The sequence below is a fragment of the Neofelis nebulosa genome, chromosome 5, assembly GCF_028018385.1.
Source record: "Neofelis nebulosa isolate mNeoNeb1 chromosome 5, mNeoNeb1.pri, whole genome shotgun sequence".
Lineage (NCBI taxonomy): Eukaryota > Metazoa > Chordata > Mammalia > Carnivora > Felidae > Neofelis > Neofelis nebulosa.
Window position 1 is genome coordinate 86316234 of NC_080786.1, and position 16674 is coordinate 86332907.

The following is a 16674-nucleotide window of genomic DNA, read 5'->3' on the forward strand; positions in this document are numbered from 1 at the left end:
CAGCTCAGTTCCTCCAAGAAGCAGATGCCACCATAGGATAAGATGTGCAAGAGATTGATTTGGGAAGTGCCTGTAATGGCTAAAGGGGAATAGGGCAGGAAAAGGCAGGAAAATCCTTTAGATTGTGGTGCCATTCTGTGAAAAACAGTGGGAAGGAAGGAGGGTTCGGTAGGCAGAATTTCTGACTGCGGTCCAGTCCGAGAGTCTCATTTGGGACGATTAGGCGTCTCCAAGTAAAGTATACCAGGAATGGCCCAGTATTCCTGCCATGTTGGGCCACTGGCTGAGAGCAGCTCAGGCCAGCATGGCCATGGCCATGGCATTCATGCTACAGTGGATCTGAAGATGAGGCAGCCAGAGACCTTCAGTCAACTGCTCCTGCAGCAGATTGTCTTGAAGGGAGGTCTACTGCAGTAGAGCTTAAGATTTCTTTGAAGTGTTTTTATGTATTAACTGTGTTTAGAAGTTACGTGGACCAGGAAAAAAAAAGTTACTTGGACAGCATCCAAGAAAACAGTCGTAAAGAAATGATAAGAAATATAGCCAAAGATTTATCTATGAAGACCATAATCGAAGTACTATTTGTAATAATAAAAAGTTGGGAATAACCTAAATGACCAACAACAGAGAAATCGGAAACTAAATGACAGTAGAGCCCTAATGGGAACTATTAGGATCTTCATTATAAATGAGTGAATGAGGAGCTCCTGGGTGGCTCAGCCGGTTAAGCATCCGACTTGGGCTCAGGTCATGATCTCGTGGTTCATGGGTTCAAGCCCCATGCCAGGCTCTGTGCTGACAGCTCAGAGCCTGGAACCTACTTTGGATTCTGTGTCTCCCTCTCTCTGCCCCTCCCCTGGTCATTCTCTCTCTCTCTCTCAAAGAAGGAATAAACATTAAAAAAAATAAATGAATGAATGTTACTTGGATTAATTTTTTATTTTCTTTGTCATTATTTTATTTTAAATGCAGTTTGATTCATTTATTTGTATTTTGTTCCTTTCATTCTTGTTAATTTAATGTTGGAATATGTAAAACATTAAGGTTCTAACATCAAATTATATTAAAAATACATTCAAAGTAGTGTTAGTCTTCTACCTCCTATCTTTCCCACCCCATTCTTTCATTTTCCCCTTCCCACACAAATGTTTGTATCCTGCATGGACCTTTTTGAGTTTTTTTTTTTTAGAAAAAACAACTTTATAATATACCAGAAATCACTCCATGTGAGTTCACAGAGATCTTCCTAACTTTTTTTTTTTTTAACAACATTGTAGTACTCCATTTTGTGGTTGGACCATAGTTTACCCCACCAGTCTCCTATGTATGAACATTTAGAATATTTTTCAATATCTTGCAATTGTAAATAATGCCACAATGAATAACTTCGTGCATGTGTATTTTTGTATTTGTTGGGGGTTTATCTTAGGGTAAATTCTTAGGAATGAGATTACCCGTATGTCAAGAGTTAATAAAATATGTCATCATTTTTTTAAAGATATCTGCACATTTGTCATCATAGGGGCCGTGTAACTTTACATTCCCACCAGTAATGTATGAGAGGGTCTGTTTCCACACAATTTCACCAACAGTGTACTTGAAGTTTCTTTTATTTATTTTGAGAGAGAGAGAGAGAGAGTGCAAGCAAGGGAGGGGCAGAGAGAGAGGGATCCCGAACAGGCTCCTCACTGTCGGTGCAGAGCCCGACACGGGGCTCAAATCAGATCATGACCCCAGCCGAAATCAAGAATTGGACTCTCAACCAACTGAGCCACCCAGGCACCCCATGTACTTTAAGCTGTTGATTTTTTCCAATCTGATAGGTGAGAAATATATCCCAGTACAGTTTTAATTTGCATTTCTTCTGTTGTGAGTTCTGCCCTGGTATTTAAAGGCATGAGTGACCCAGAAGTTGCCATTTAGCAACCTTCACGCTCACTGTTGACCAGAACTTAGTCACATGACCTTACCTAGCTGCTAGGGAGGCTGGGAAATGTAGTCCATATTCTGAGATAGTATGTACCCTGCTTAAAGTTAGGGGTTCTACTGCCATAGAAGAAGGGAAGAATGGGTATTTAGAATAATTTGCTGCCTCTTCTCAGTAGATGAGATATTTTTCTTTATTTTGAAGGCAGTAAGAATCCAGAGAAGGAATTTTTTTTATAGTAGGTTTAATATCTGTGAAAACAATACCTGTCCAATGTAAATGTTCAATAAGATAAACAAACACAAATAATACAGTAATTTTCATGGCCACGGTTTGAACATATTTCGAAATCAGAGAGGGTTTCCGGACTTAAAGCTGTATTACAAAGCTGTAATCGTCAAGACAGTATGGTGCTGGCACAAATCAGAGAGGGTTTATTTGTCTTTTTAATTTTTCCTTCTTTTGAATTATGAAAGTAATACATATTTATAATAGATTCAAACCAGACAGAAGTGGATGATATAAAAAAGGCAAGTGTTTTTACAGCAGTCTCTTGCCCCAGAATAACTAAAACGTATGTGTGCACATTATTTGTGACTTTTGCTATTAAAATCAAAGCCACAGTGAATCGTCTTACACATATCTTTGCATGCTTTTCATTAGTCATTCTTAGGAAAAATTTCTAGATATGAAAATATTGGGTAGAAAAAGGTGTACAAAATTTAGGTTTCATTCAAATCTGCCAAACTGCTGCCTCCAAAAGCCATACCAATGCCTACTCCCTGTGATAGTGCATGCAAAAACCTGTTTCAGAATGGATTTGGGGATGATGGGTGGGGCATATTTGGAGCTGGGTTCTCTGCATAACGTGGACCTTCTTCAGCAGGTCCTGGCAGGAGCTGTGATGCCACAGAATGTTTTGTGCCTTTGAAGTTCCTTCTCCATGTCTTAAACACCTGTGCCATTATGGTGGCTTACCCAGTGACCCAGGGGCTGCACCCTGACTCCACATTGCAGGACAGAAGCTGCTGAGTGCTGAAGAGGAGCTTTTGAGAGAGAGTCATGACCTTGGATTCTAGTGCCGTATCAGCCACTAGCCCGGGACTAGGCACTTCCCCTCCCCGAGCCCCTTACTTGTAATAAGGGGGTTGGACTGGGTGCTCTTATTCCGTCCACCCCCACGGCAGTGATTCTGGTATAGTGACTGATATTTTCTTCAAAATACCGGACAAGGTCATTGCCAGATTATGTCTGTTGGAGCTACTTCTTGACTATTTTGATGTCATGGTCTGTCTTTTCTGGTCAAAAGCTAGAGGAGACAGAAGTCACTAGAGGTTTGAATTAATTATGCACAGCAGAAAGCAGTCAGGGCCACCAGAGACCAGGGATGAAGTGCTATAGGAATTGAAAACAGGAGATCGGTCTTCCAGCCTGCTTCTGCGATGTTAAGCCACATGGTGGATTCTGACTACATCTGTGCCCAAACACTCCACATGCTCTTATCTCAGTCCCTGGGCCAACTCAAGGACTTGGCTCCAGAGATGTTTCTCCTCTCCTACATCATTAACTCCTCGCTCTCTACTGAATCATTTGGTTGCATGTGCATGCACACACGTACACACACACACCCACTCTCTCTCTCTGACACAACCCCATATCCTGTGTCTGCTACTACCTTATTTCTCTGCATCCCCAGAGGCTTGTTTGTAATAGATATTTTCGCCTGTTTACTTCCCATTTTATTTCTAACCCATCTAGATTAGACTTTGGGCCCCACCACTCTGTTTATTTGTTCTTTCACCCAACAAATATTGAGTACCTACTATGAGCTAACAATGTTCTCCTTTTGAGATACAGCATATACCAATTCAGGGAGGGTAAGCTCCCTTGTGGAGCTTATGTGGAGGAGGGGAGATGCACAGGGAGGTAGAGAAGACAAAAATGTAAATTGCTTTTCTATGGGATATTGAAGCTGTGGAGAAAAATGAAACAGGAAAGAGGATGGATGGTGAATTTGGTAGAGCGGGTGTTGAGTTTAAAGAGGGAAGAAAGTCCTTACCAAGAAAGTGACATTGGAAGGAGGTAAGGGGTAAGGGAGCAAGGCTTGCAGGTTTGAGGGGGAAGAAGGGATGGCCAAGCCAAAGCCCAAGCAGGGTGTGTGCCTGTGTGTATTAGACAACAGCAGGAGGCCTCTGTGGCTGCAGTGAGGGAGGGAGGGGGAGTGGTGTGAGGTGAAAATGGAATTGGGGGTGGATCTTGTATCAGAGAAGGGACAGATTGCCTCTCTCTGGGAGTGGGAGAAGGCTTGATAGGCCAAGGTGGCATCTCATTGCCATCTGGAAGGACAAACAGGAGTTCCTGTGATGGAGTTTGCATACTTAGACACTGTCAGTAGTTTGAGGTAGGTGAAGCCCAGAACCCTCCTGGAGGGAGAGGAGACCAGCTGGGAAAAGAAGGCAGGGAACCAGGAAGGCCCCTGGATGCCTCTGAACAGCTTTTATCAAGGATGCCGGCAGCCCTCATTTTGCTGGATCCATTGGCCACTTCTCGGATCGTATCATACTCAACCCATTAACAGCTTTGACCTAACAATCCACTCTTGTTTGTTACACATTGTTTCTTGCCTTTTGGACACTTGCTCTCTTGGTTTTTCTTCCATTTCCCTTGCGAGCTGCTCTTGCTACTCATCCTGTGATTATTACAATGCCCCAGGCTTGCTCCTCTTCAGTGTTTCTAATATGTGCGTTAACTGCTCCCATTTAACATGCTGAGTGTCCTCACTCCTGCCTTGAGGTGCTAGAGCACCTACCGGGACATGCTGAGAGTCTGTAAAACCTTCCTGCCACGATTAGTCCATCACCTGCCTCAAGATGGTAATAAGTGGAGGTGGAAGAGGTGGAGAGGTTGGACAGAGTTGTTAATGTGCTGTGATATTTTCCTTCTGGTCTCCAGTAAAATGAGGTGGACTTCAAGAAAAGTACTAGGAAAAACAGACTCTTAACCATGGAGAACAAACTGATGGTTACCAGGGTGGGGGGTAGGGGGTGGGGCGGGGCTGGGGGTGGGGGGACAAGTGATGGGGATTCAGGAGTGCCCTTGTGATGACCAGCAGGTGATGTATGGAAGTGTTGAATCACTGTAATATACACCTGAAACTAGTAGAACATTGTATGTTAACTAATTGGAATTAAAATTAAAAAAAGCGGGGAGCCTGGGTGGCTCAGTCAGTTGAGTGTCCAACTTTGGCTCAGGTCATGATCTTATAGTTTGTGAGTTCAAGACCCACACTGGGCACAGAGCCCGCTTTGGATCCTCTGTCCCCCCTCTCTCTACTCCTCCCCGCTCACGGTCTCTCAAAAATAAACATTAAAAAAACAAAAACAAAAACAAACTTAAAAGCTACCTGGAGAGCTTACCATTTATGCTCTGGAGTCTGAGGCCACAGAATGGTACCTTTCGGTTATTTACCAACCGAAGTCTAGAGCCCCAATAATGAGGCCAGAGTGGCTCATCTGGAGGCAGAGCAAAGAACGCTGTACCAGGAAAGGGCCGTCCTTCTGCCCGGAAGGACACGCTTGCCTGGACCTGATGTGGACAAGGGGGAGGGCTCCCCCGAGTCATCATAAGGGTGCCCATCCAGTGAGACTCCTAGGAGCACCCATGTGGCCCCAGCCAAAGGGCTGCCTCACTGAAGCCGAGGCTGAGGGAGAAGAGGCACAGGAGATGTCCAGGGGAGGGATCCCTGCAGAACCCACAAAAGCACCCCAAGAAGGGAGGGCCAGCTCTTGTGCACCTGCTGTCCCAGGGCATGGACAGCAAGACAGCAGGAGTACCAGCCTCTGAAGACTACAGTCTTGCCCCCTAATTTGCCAGCCCCTGGATCCCACCCCAGAAAGGGTCAGAGATTAAGGCACAGGTGAGGAGGAGCTAGAAAACAGGGAGAAAGACAATCTCCACCCCTACCTGCATCCCGTGGGTTTTCTGCACTCCCTCAGGCCTGGGTCAGGGCAGGTTTTAAATTGGATACAAGTTTGAGGGTTTGGGTCTTCAAACCAGGCTGGGCACCCTAAGTCAAACAAAGAGGCTCTATTATCTGAGAGTGTGTGGAATCGCTACAAGAATTGCCTGAGATTTCATCCAGGGGTAGAAAGAGAGCTGACAGATGAAATTTAAAGGGATAGTGAAAGGGGCACCTGGGTGGCTCAGTCGGTTAAGTCCGACTGTGGCTCAGGTCATGATCCCACGGTTGGTGAGTTCAAGCCCTGCGTTGGGCTCTATGCTGACAGTTCAGAGCTGGGAGCCTGCTTCAGATTCTGTGTGTCTCTGTCTCTGCTCCTGCCCTGCTCGTGCTCTGTCTCTCTCGGTCTCTCAAAAATAAATACACGTTAAAAAAATAATAAAGGGATAGTGAAAGAAGTGGGTTTATTAGTAAACCAGTTACATAGGCACCAGCACAGCAGGACTGAAAGCTTGTCCCTGAGCACCAGGACAGATGAAGACGAAGACACAAAAACCCTGGAGCCAGGGAGTGTGGCCTTGGACTAAGGACAGGTGGATCTGGAAGGGGACCAGCTGCCCTGGTCTGCAGCCCTTGGGCTGAAACAGCTCCAAACAGCTGGAGGTAAACTGACGGTCGTGGTGTCCCTGCTGACGTGGCTGTCAGGAGCAGGATGTGAAGGCTGCTCAGAGTGATGAGAACTCTTGGGGACATCTGTCAGGTGAAGGTGGGAGGTGGGTTTCTCTCCTGGGGTCCTGAATGCTGAGCCCAAAGCTGTGAGCAGTGAGGTTAACCCCCGGTTTCTCTGGGGGAAGGCTGTTAGCTGCTCTGTTACCAAACTAAGTTCATGTGGGCCCCCTGACATGGATGAGGAGTCTCCCCTGGGGATTTCAGGGACATTGGCTCAATGCTGGCTAGAGGCTCAAGGAGAGGTCTGGTGTGGGGTCTGAGAGTTGCTGAAAGGTGGTAGCAGGGTTAACAAAGCCCAGGAAGAAGACAGGACCCATGGGTGCCTCTCCCGGTGGAAGTAGGCGTCAGCACCCCTTGGACACTCAGACCACTTGGGCTCTGCTCTGAGGGGCATTCGAGGAAGCATGACATGAAGACTGCATGAACACAAGATACGTGTTTTTGCGGTGCCTGCGTGCTGTCTGGGGAAGAGAGAGGTGTCTGTGGGCACCAGCCCCTCCCACCTCCAGGCCTGAAGATGGCGTCGTCCCAGGGAGTTCTTTGCTGGTGGAGCCGTCTGTGGGAACGGCAGCAGAAGCTCTACCTGTAGATGGAACACCTGTCGTGTTGTCTAGGAAGGGCTACGCATGTTGCTTCTTTCAGGGGAGGCTCCCTGTAGAGGGTGACTGTTTCGGGGTGTAGGAGATCTTAGTGGGGGGTTTGGGGGGGATCAGCCTGGCCTTCTGTCTCCTGCCTGGGTTTTCTCTGCACCACGTTCCGCCCCATGACCTCCACCCTCACTGTCTGAGCTCCTGGGCAGTCTACACCATCCGTGGACTGTGAAAGTCACTTCTTGTTTTGGGCTGAGTTTCTTCCTGGCCCTGCTTCTGTTTTGTGGGCTGCGTGGGACAAGTCTGCTCCCTCACTGTCCTGTTCTCCCCAAGTCTCTCTCCAGAGTGATTATCTCCAGCACCTTTGGCCCCATTTGACGTAGTCCCTTCGCCATTCTCTCCTTTGTCCCTCTGACATGCATGTGCAGAGTGTCCAGCCTTGGGGTTGGGGTCCTTGCGGTTCAGACCACTTAATGAGGCTCAGCCTAATTTGTAGAGAAGTTTTCACCGCTGACATATGCTGACATCCTTGTGCTTCCTACTCTTGCCCTTGCTGAGGATGTTTGCTTCATTACTGCTTGTAGCTCAGGCAAGCCCTTGGCTGGGAGTAAGGATAGCTCCCTCACGTCAGCATCTGGCAGCTATGGAGTCCTCTTATAAGATGCGTTACCGTTTCATGCACCACTAAGAAAGTCACTGTCAATCATATTGTAATGGACAGTGTCTGACTTTCACATCCATTGTAGCTGATCCCTATGGTGGAAAAAATGTGGATTATAGAATAGATGAAATATAGTAATACAACCGGCCTCATGATGTGAGGGCTAATGAGAAATGCACGGCAAGTGCTTAACACAGTGGGAAGCACGGTAAACACTCAGTAAATGATGCCTGCTTTTATCCACACCCTCCAGCAGCTCACCACTGCCCCCAAGAAGACCGCCGCCCACCTCCCCAGCCGCATGTGCAACCATTTCCTTATCTGCTCTGCCTGAAAAGGACTTTCCTATGCCTGAGATGTCCCATCCCCAGGGCCCCTCTGGTTCATGGCCTCAGCTGTCACTGTTCTTAAAAGGCCTTCCCTGTCTGTCCCACCTTCTGTGCAGTCTCTCACCTCTTGCAAGGTTTCAATGCAGCAAATACTGCCTGTGTTGTTTGCTGACGCATCTGCTCCCTTCCTTACAAGGTGCCTCTTTGACAACAGGGGCTGAGTTATTTATTTTTGTGTCTCCAGTTCTTAGCACAGGGCTAAGAACATGATGGAGGCCCAAGAAATGTTTGCTTTCTCATGTTTAAGGATACCTGGATTTGCATAGCGCTTTATAGTTTAGCAGGCTTTAAATAAAGATGATTTCCTCATTCCGTTAACCTGAGCAAATCAGGACAGGTGGCAGTGTCCTTATTTCTAAGCTGGAAAAACTGGGCACCTGTTAAAGGATGCACCAGAGTACCTGAGCCTGAGTAGTGACTAAGCTGGAATTAGAGCCTGCTTTGGCCTCTGACCATCTTGGTGGTGACAGGCCCTTGTCTTAGAACAGAGGTGACAAACTGGCAGCCCACTGGTCACATATGGCCTGTGGATGTGCTTTGGCCTATGTTGTTTTGTTTTTTTTTTAATGTAAGTTGCCGACACTTAAAAAATTAGGAAATCCTGGGCACCTGGGTGGCTCAGTCAGTTAAGCATCTGACTCTTGGTGTCAGCTTAGGTCATGATCTCATGGTTCATGGGATCGTGGGATTGAGCCCTGTGTCAGGCTGTGCACTGACAGTGAGGAGCCTGCTTGGGATTCTCTCATCCCTCTCTCTCTGCCCCTCCCTCATGTGCACACATGCCCTCTCTCGCACACTCTCTCTCTCAAAATAAACTTAAAAAAATTAGGAAATCCTAATCTGAGCATCTGGCAACTCTATGTTACATACATACCCACATGGGCAGCAGCTGGCAGGGGTTGAGAGGAAGGCACATTCTTCATTCCCAAGTCCCCACCCTCCCCATTATCTGATACCCACATGCCTGGCCGGGGCAGGTACTGAGTCTGCAACCTTTGCTTAGAGAAAGACTCCTGCCGGTGAGTCTTTCTCCTGGGGGCTTGAGCTAGGGCATTTGGTTTGGCCTGATTTGTCATCAGTACTAGGGTTGAATAGAACCGCCTGCTGGTTGAACAGCCCCAGTGGGTCTCCAGAGACCGTTTCCTGCAGTTGTTAGTAAGCCCAGGCTTTGGCAGGGCCTTGGCCCTGGTCCTCATCCTGGAGGCAGGGTAGGAAGGAAGTTGTTGAAGCAGCTCCTCTCTCCTCCTCAGGACAAAGGAAATGATGGAGTCAAGGAGCTGGACAGCTTGAAGAGCGATCGACTAAGAACTGTTCAGCTCAATGTCTGCAAAAGTGAGGAAGTGGACAAAGTGGTGGAGATTGTCCGCTCGAGCCTGGAGGACCCTGAGAAAGGTAAGGGGCACCTTGGGGCAGCAGGGGTAGTGCACTAGCCGTCCCAAGGGCACCTTTCCTAAAAACTACGCCCCATTTACTTGTGTCCTGACAAAACCCTACTTTCCCTGTTGTTTAAGCTCTTCCTCTTGCCCAGTGGGAGGCGGTGGGTTAAATTAAACACACACATGCAATAAGGCAATGCGAAATAAAGCCAGAGGTGGTTTAAAAATCTCTAGAAATGGGGCTCCTGGGTGGCTCAGTTGGTTAAGTGTCCGACTTCGCCTCAGGTCATGATCTCGTGGTTCGTGGGTTCGAGCCCTGTGTCGGGCTCTGTGCTGGCAGCTCGGAGCCTGGAGCCTGCTTCAGATCCTATGTCTCCCTCTATCTCTGCTCCTCCCCTGCTTGCGTTCTGTCTCTCTCTCTCTCTTCCTCAAAGATAAATAGACGTTAAAAAAAATTTTTTTTTTTTAAACCTCTAGAAGAGATGAATGGATGAGTGCTGGTTCAGGTCCGTTCAGACAGTGCTCATTGGATGCCCACTCTGGGCCTGGTGACAGACCAAGTGCTGGGGACACAGAGATGACCAAGGCACACAGTTCCTGTCCCCAAGGACCTCACAGTTTATTGGGGGGCTAGCCCCGATGATTTCCAAATCCCCTCTCAGGGAGCAACACACAACAGAAGGACACAGCCCAGTCTTCAGAGGGGAGGGGAGCTGGTTGTTGAAAGCAAATTGTGGCAGAGCGCAGGAGGGCATTCCAGGAGGAGGGGAGAGCGTGAACGATGGTGAGAAGCACACGGCATGTGCCAGGGGACGAGCCAGGGGACAAGTCTGGTGGAGGCGGGAGCAGGAAATGGGGCTGAGGAGGGAGGTCGTTCAGGGCCTGGGGTCCAGGCAAGGGAGCATGGTCACTCTCTTGAGGCCTTTGGGAGCCACTGAAGGGGATTTGCTGAGGGGAATGACCTGGTCAGTCTGGGGACTGTGACGGCAGTGTGGAGGGTGGATTTAAAGGGAGTGCAGGAGTGCTGAACAAGGGCAGTGGGTGTTACGGATGAGGAGGGATCAGATTCAGGAAGGCACACCTGGCTGGAATTGGTGACGGATGCATGTGGGGATGAGGGAGGGGCATGAGGCCTCTCCTGTCACCTGGTGCCCCCCACTGGAGGAGCAGGTTGAGGGATGGGGAGTGCCCATGGGACACACTGGGGGAATGTCCGGGTGGAGACCAGATGTCCAGGCCGGGAGGTGAGGCTGGGGTGGGGTGGGGGGGGGGGGTGCGGATACAGAGGGACTCCTGGGAACATAAGCAGTCAGGGGACGAGAGGGGGAGAGGCAGCTGGCAGAGAAGGTGGGTACTGGGCACGGGAAGCTGAAGGAACAAAAAGTTTGAGGGCCAGTAGCTAATAAGGTCACATGGTACAGAAAGTTCCTGTAACATAAGGACTTAGCTCTCCTCCCAGTTCGGCTCATGGAGGACCTAAGTGGGAGGAGACACCATTCATGAAGTACACAGCCGTGATGGTGCTGCATTCTGGGCTACTTGCTTCATCTAAGACATTTACCGTTTTTTTTTTTTTTTTTATGTTTATTTATTTTTGAGAGAGAGAGAGAGAGAGAGAGAGAGACAGAGCATGAGTGGGGGAGGAGCAGGAGAGAGGGAGGCACAGAATCGGAAGCAGGCTCCAGGCTCTGAGCTGTCAACACAGAGCCTGATGCGGGGTCGAACTCACGAACTATGAGATCATGACCTGAGCCGAAGCCGGACGCTCAGCCGACTGAGCCACCCAGGCGCCCCTAAGACATTTACCTTTGAGTTTCCTGGTAGACCATGCAGAAAGAGAACCTCATTCAGTTCTCTGCTTTTCCACAGAATGGGGTGGGGGCAGCTCTCCTGAATGGTGACCTCAAGCACTAGTAGGGAGGAGGGGAGGGCACCAGGGCCTGTGCTGGGCCCTGTTGAGCATTTATCAGGCAGGCGGAGATGCTGTCACCGGCCAGCAGCTGCCTCAGAAACTCCTGTGCCGTGTGGCTATCGGAGAAGCTGTTGCTTGGCCTGCCAGCCTGTCGCTGATGTGTCACCTTGTCAGCTCAGTGCTGCCCCCACCCCAAGGCTGACCATGGCCAGGTCTCTCTGCTTTCTGAGGAGAGGCCTGTGAGTTCCCTAACTCACTGAACATCTGTTTAATAATTAGCAGGCAAAGCCAGGGCTCCTGTCCCATTGAGAAAAGGCAGGATATGGGTCCCACTGGCATGATTATCAGCTTGAGAGGAACAGCCTGCCTCACCCCTCCCCAGTGGTAAATCCTCCTCATGTCCACCTTCCCCGACTGCCAGGATGTTGCCTTCATAAGCGATTAGGCAGGAAAACAGCTGCATTCAGCACCATAAAGCCACTTCATTGCAGCCTGAGGGTTTGTGGTGATTTAAAATGCCCACAGAAAGAAATCATCACTGTAGACCTGAGCACAGAGCAGGGCTGCACCAGAGCTGGGGGCTGCCCAGGATCCTGATCTTTGTCCCCTGCCACCAGGGCAGGACTGTTTCGGTTCCCTGTATTAGTCTGGCCGTTTAGCTTAACAGGCAAGGCAGGGTAGACCCGGAGCCACATTGAGCTCAAAGCCTAGTACCGCCTCGATGCGTAAACTTTTCCCTACTGCATTTTCCCTCATGACGCATTTCAGTGAGGGCTGATAAACCACACCATGACCTTACTTAACCAATACTGCCTTTTCTGGAAAAAGATTTGAAGATTTTTCGGTCTGAAAAAGGTAATAAATCTGTCAGACATGTGGTTGTCCAGTCTCTCTCTCTCTTCCTACTTCTCCCTCCACCTCTCTTCCTTCCCTGTGGCCCCCACCCCCACCCCAAGGGCCGTTTTTTTTCCTGGTAAAGCCGCTGCAGTTCTCCCCTTCTCGGGCAATGCTGTCCTTGAGCTCCAGGTGGCGCCCTCTGGGGCTTTCAGATCAGCCTGCGTTTCCTAAGTGGGTGGCTGCTTCCAACTCACCACCCAGAGAGGATCCTAACCGGGACAAGTGGAGCATACATTTTGATGAGGAGTTTGGTGCCCTTCACGTTGGCTCCGTGGAACAGTATCTGTCAAAGCCACGGGAGCCAGGCTCAGGGGGGTGAGATGAAGGGGATTGTGTGATCAGGGCAGGTGAGCCATCTGTGCTCACCAGCAGAACTATTGAGTGACTGGATGGACACCTGGAGCCTGTAACCAGCACTGCCCACCTGCACCCCAGGGAAAGGCTAAGTCAGTGAGCCAACCGGCAGGCCCGATCTTGCAACCATCACTTAACCTCACAGTCCATAGATACTTATTGAGTACCTGCTGTATGCTTGGTAGTGTGCTGAGCACCAGTAAGGGTTTGACCTGGCAGGAGGAGTTTGTGGTGCGACACCAGCCAAGCGTAAATTGGTGGCTTCATGGCAGGACCTATTTGGAACAGTTACAGCACCGGGGACATTATGCCGCAGGTAGGGAAGACCCTGTCCTCCATCTGGGACTCCCTCAGTCTGGGAGTGAGAAGACTGGAGTTATTGTGGGCTTCATCTCTTACTAGAAGTGTGACCTTAGGCTTGTATGTTCCTCTGTGTGGGCCTCAGCTTGCCCATCTGTGAAGTGGGAGAAGTGCCTGTGAGTGATCCGGTGCTCACACCTAGATCTGACTGCCGCAGCACCATGGGCAGAAAGTCAGCAAAAGCTGCTCTCATCTCCAGCTGAGGGACGGGGCACTGAGCAGAGCCAGGGAGCAGCAGGGCAGGGTAGAGCATGAGGCAGGAGCGTAGGTGGCTCAGGCTTCCAGAGGGCAAAACAAGAAGCCTGGCAAAGGAGGCCTCACATACCCCCTGTGGAAGGGAATTATCAGAGGGGGAAGTGACTGATAGAGGACAGTCTGGCTGACCGGCCTATCAGGATGGAGGTAGAGGACAGAGGCTGTGACAAGGAGACCTGGGAGAGTCTTCTTCAATGATACTGGAGGGAGGCCACCAGGACCCAGAGTAACGCTGTGGAAAGAGGAAAGAAGACACCGATTCTGTGACAGCAGAGGAAGCCAACAGCAGCACAGAGTTGAGCATGAGGGCTGTGTTTTCTATCCTGTCCACCTGTTAGCTGGGTGACATTGAGCAGGGTGCTTAACCTCCCTGAGCCTCAGTTGCCTCATCCAGACCTGGGACAACTTAGTATCTGAATGAATGCATGCAAAGTGCTTATTCAGGGGTTGGCAGCTGTGCTTTTGATCTTGATCAATAGTATCAACTGATCAGTAATATCAACTGATACTCTTGATCAGTACTCATAGATGGGGGGAGAAGCGAGGAACCAGATGAAAGTGAGGCTGTTAGCAAAGAGGAGGTGTGGGCTGGAGCAGCTGGAGAGTGACGTGTTGCTGTGGGTCGGGGGTGCTGGGGCCCTGGGGGGCATTGAGGTGAAAGTGCCCATCAGGAGGAGGAGACCGGGGTTAGGAGAGAGCCATGAGTGCAAGGGGTACATGGGAACCCTTGACGCAGAGGCGGTGATGTGACGGGGCTGTCACAGGAAAACAGCAGGAATGTTCACTGTGAGTGGGTTTGGAATGTTGGCTGAGGACTCCAGAGAGCTCCTAGGTCCGCAAACTGTTATTGCTTATCAAGTCAGCAGAGCTGTAATCCAGGAGCAATGTGCTTCCACAGGCCAAGTTCAATTACACTTTTTTGGATATCAGTGTCAGATGTAATTAGTTTTTAGTTGGAAAAAAAAAAAACCTGTATGCATTTTAAGTGTGATACTGTCCTGTGTGAATCAAACACAAAGCAGCTGGAAATGTCCATGCACGTAAAGAAGACGAGGCTGCCTGAGCACCAAGTGTAATTTGAGAGAAGGTGGTGTAGGACAGGACATTGGTGGACACCTGTATTAGGGGGCAGGTAGAAGAAGGGTGTCAGGGAGGATGGAGGAGATGCTTGGGTATCATTAATGCCAAGGGAGGAGTGAATGTCAGGCACCATGAGTCATGCTCATACTGTGGGAGGTTAAGGGGAGTGAAGATGGGAGGAAGGGATGAGGGGGGATGGCGACATCCTCAGCAGGTAGCACCGCAGACACCATGGAGCAGCAGCAGGGCTGGAGCCCAGGGGAGCAGAGAAATGGGCTGTGGAGGGAAGGAGAGCAGACAGCGGTGTGAGGAGGTAGCGTGGTTAAGAGAAGGTTCTTTAGAGTGTTGAGACATGGTATTTGTAGACATGCATTCATCTGACAAACATTTATTGAGCATCTAATGGGTATAAGGCTGAAGGGAGGGGGTCAGGGGCAAGGGAAGGGTTGAGGTTGCATAAAAAAGGGACAAGGAGTGATGGCTTATGGTTTGGAAGGTGGAGGGTGAAGTGTCAGCCTTGTCAGGTGGAGGGAGGCCTCCTGCCCTTCCTGGGAAGAAGAGAGGGGTGAAGACTTCCCGGGGAGGTCTGCAGGGTGGGGGTTGTAGTGGCTGCGTCACTGCGAGGTCACTGGTGAGACCTGAGAGCCTGAGGCGTCCGCTCAGCCGCTGTGGGGAGTGGGAGTGACAGCTTCATGAGCACTTTGTTAACCAGCAATTTCCTCTCTTAATAAATGTCCTTAATTCTCTGTAATTGAAGGAGAAGGCACCAGAGGTCAGCTGAAGCTTTAATTTGGGTAACACGGAAGAAAAGCAGCGAGAGACCAATCACTCTGTCATTTACACAAACTCATTTCCATGATTAACTTGGAAAGTGAAGCAGGGCCAGGGTTCCCACAGGCAGCAGGAGGACAGGCCCTGGAGGACAGCTCTGCCCTGAGGCTCCAGCCCATCCAGCCCTGGCCCCCCAAAAACAGAACTCAGAGGGCCCTGCAAGTCAAGGCCGCCTCCTCGGTGCCACTTTCCCCAGTTCAGCTCTGCCTCTGACTTCTGGGGCACCCTGAAGCCAGTCCCTTCTCCTCAGGGCCTCTGCTTCCCTGGCTGTAAAAGTAGTCGTCAGAGCTCCAAGTATCCTTCCAGCACCAGTGTTCACTGAGTCTACAGAAACCAGCTCTCCCCTAGCTGGTCTTGCCAGAAACAGTCAACCCAAGTATACTCAGAGTGTACATTTGCTCCGATTCCGTACTCCACCTGGGACCACACAAGGCTGAGGGGGGTTCTCTACCTGCAAAGATCAGGTGTATGTATACACTGGGGCTTACCAGTGGTAACCAGCAAATAGTGCGTGGTTCCCAGCAGGGAGATCAGAGAATGCAGTAATGATCAGAAGGGTCTCAGGGTGGAGTAGGACTGGGGCTCGGCCTGAGGTCAAGCCTTAGCTGAGCCTCTCACTGCTATGTGACCTTGGAGGCTGGGTCCCTCCCTTGACCTCCAGAGAAGGCTTGACCTGGAAGACTCCTGTGGTTCTCCTGGCCTCCGGCAGGAGGGTGAATTCAGGTGAAGTTGCAGAGGCAGGGATGAATACTCGGTGCGGGGTGCAGGGTGCGAGGACGTGACTGCATGGACCAGAGTGGAAAGGAGTTAGCCGATGTGGGACTCAGGACTGAGGGCACCTGGCAGGGCTGGGTCATGGTGGGGCCCAGAGAGTCAATGCAGGTAGAAGCAAGATGATGATTGGACCTTTTAGACTTAAGGGAGCGTCACAGCCAGCACTTTCGTCCTCTTGGTCTCCTGTTATTCTTGGTGAGTCTAGAAAGTGTCCCAAGAGCCTTGGATAGGAAGTGGCAAGTTTGGGGGGAAAGGGACAAGAGCAGGGAGGGGGATGGGCTGCAGGCTGATGGGTGAGGTCTGAGGCCAAGGCTAGGTGGTGACTGTAGTTCTGTCCCATCCTGTCCAGGCATGTGGGGCCTGGTCAACAACGCGGGCATCTCGACTTTCGGAGAGGTGGAGTTCACCAGCATGGAGACCTACAAGGAGGTGGCAGAAGTGAATCTCTGGGGCACGGTGCGGATGACAAAATCCTTTCTGCCCCTCATCCGAAGGGCCAAAGGTGAGTTGGAAAGGGATCTTCCTCTTGCCCCACCTTTTCTTCTTTGCTTAGTATGGAACTTGGTCTCAGCAGATCCAGC

The 16674-nt window shown here is 50.0% G+C and overlaps 1 protein-coding gene across 1 annotated transcript in view; it reads left to right on the top strand.

Annotated features, from left to right (window-relative positions):
- The window catches only part of BDH1 (3-hydroxybutyrate dehydrogenase 1), a 36066-nt gene that overhangs the window by 12474 nt on the left and 6918 nt on the right, over window positions 1–16674 (top strand). The window contains exons 4-5 of the mRNA XM_058730915.1: window positions 9505–9646; window positions 16443–16595. Of these exons, the coding sequence (XP_058586898.1) occupies window positions 9505–9646; window positions 16443–16595 (295 nt within the window). The remainder of the gene's footprint in view (window positions 1–9504; window positions 9647–16442; window positions 16596–16674) is intronic.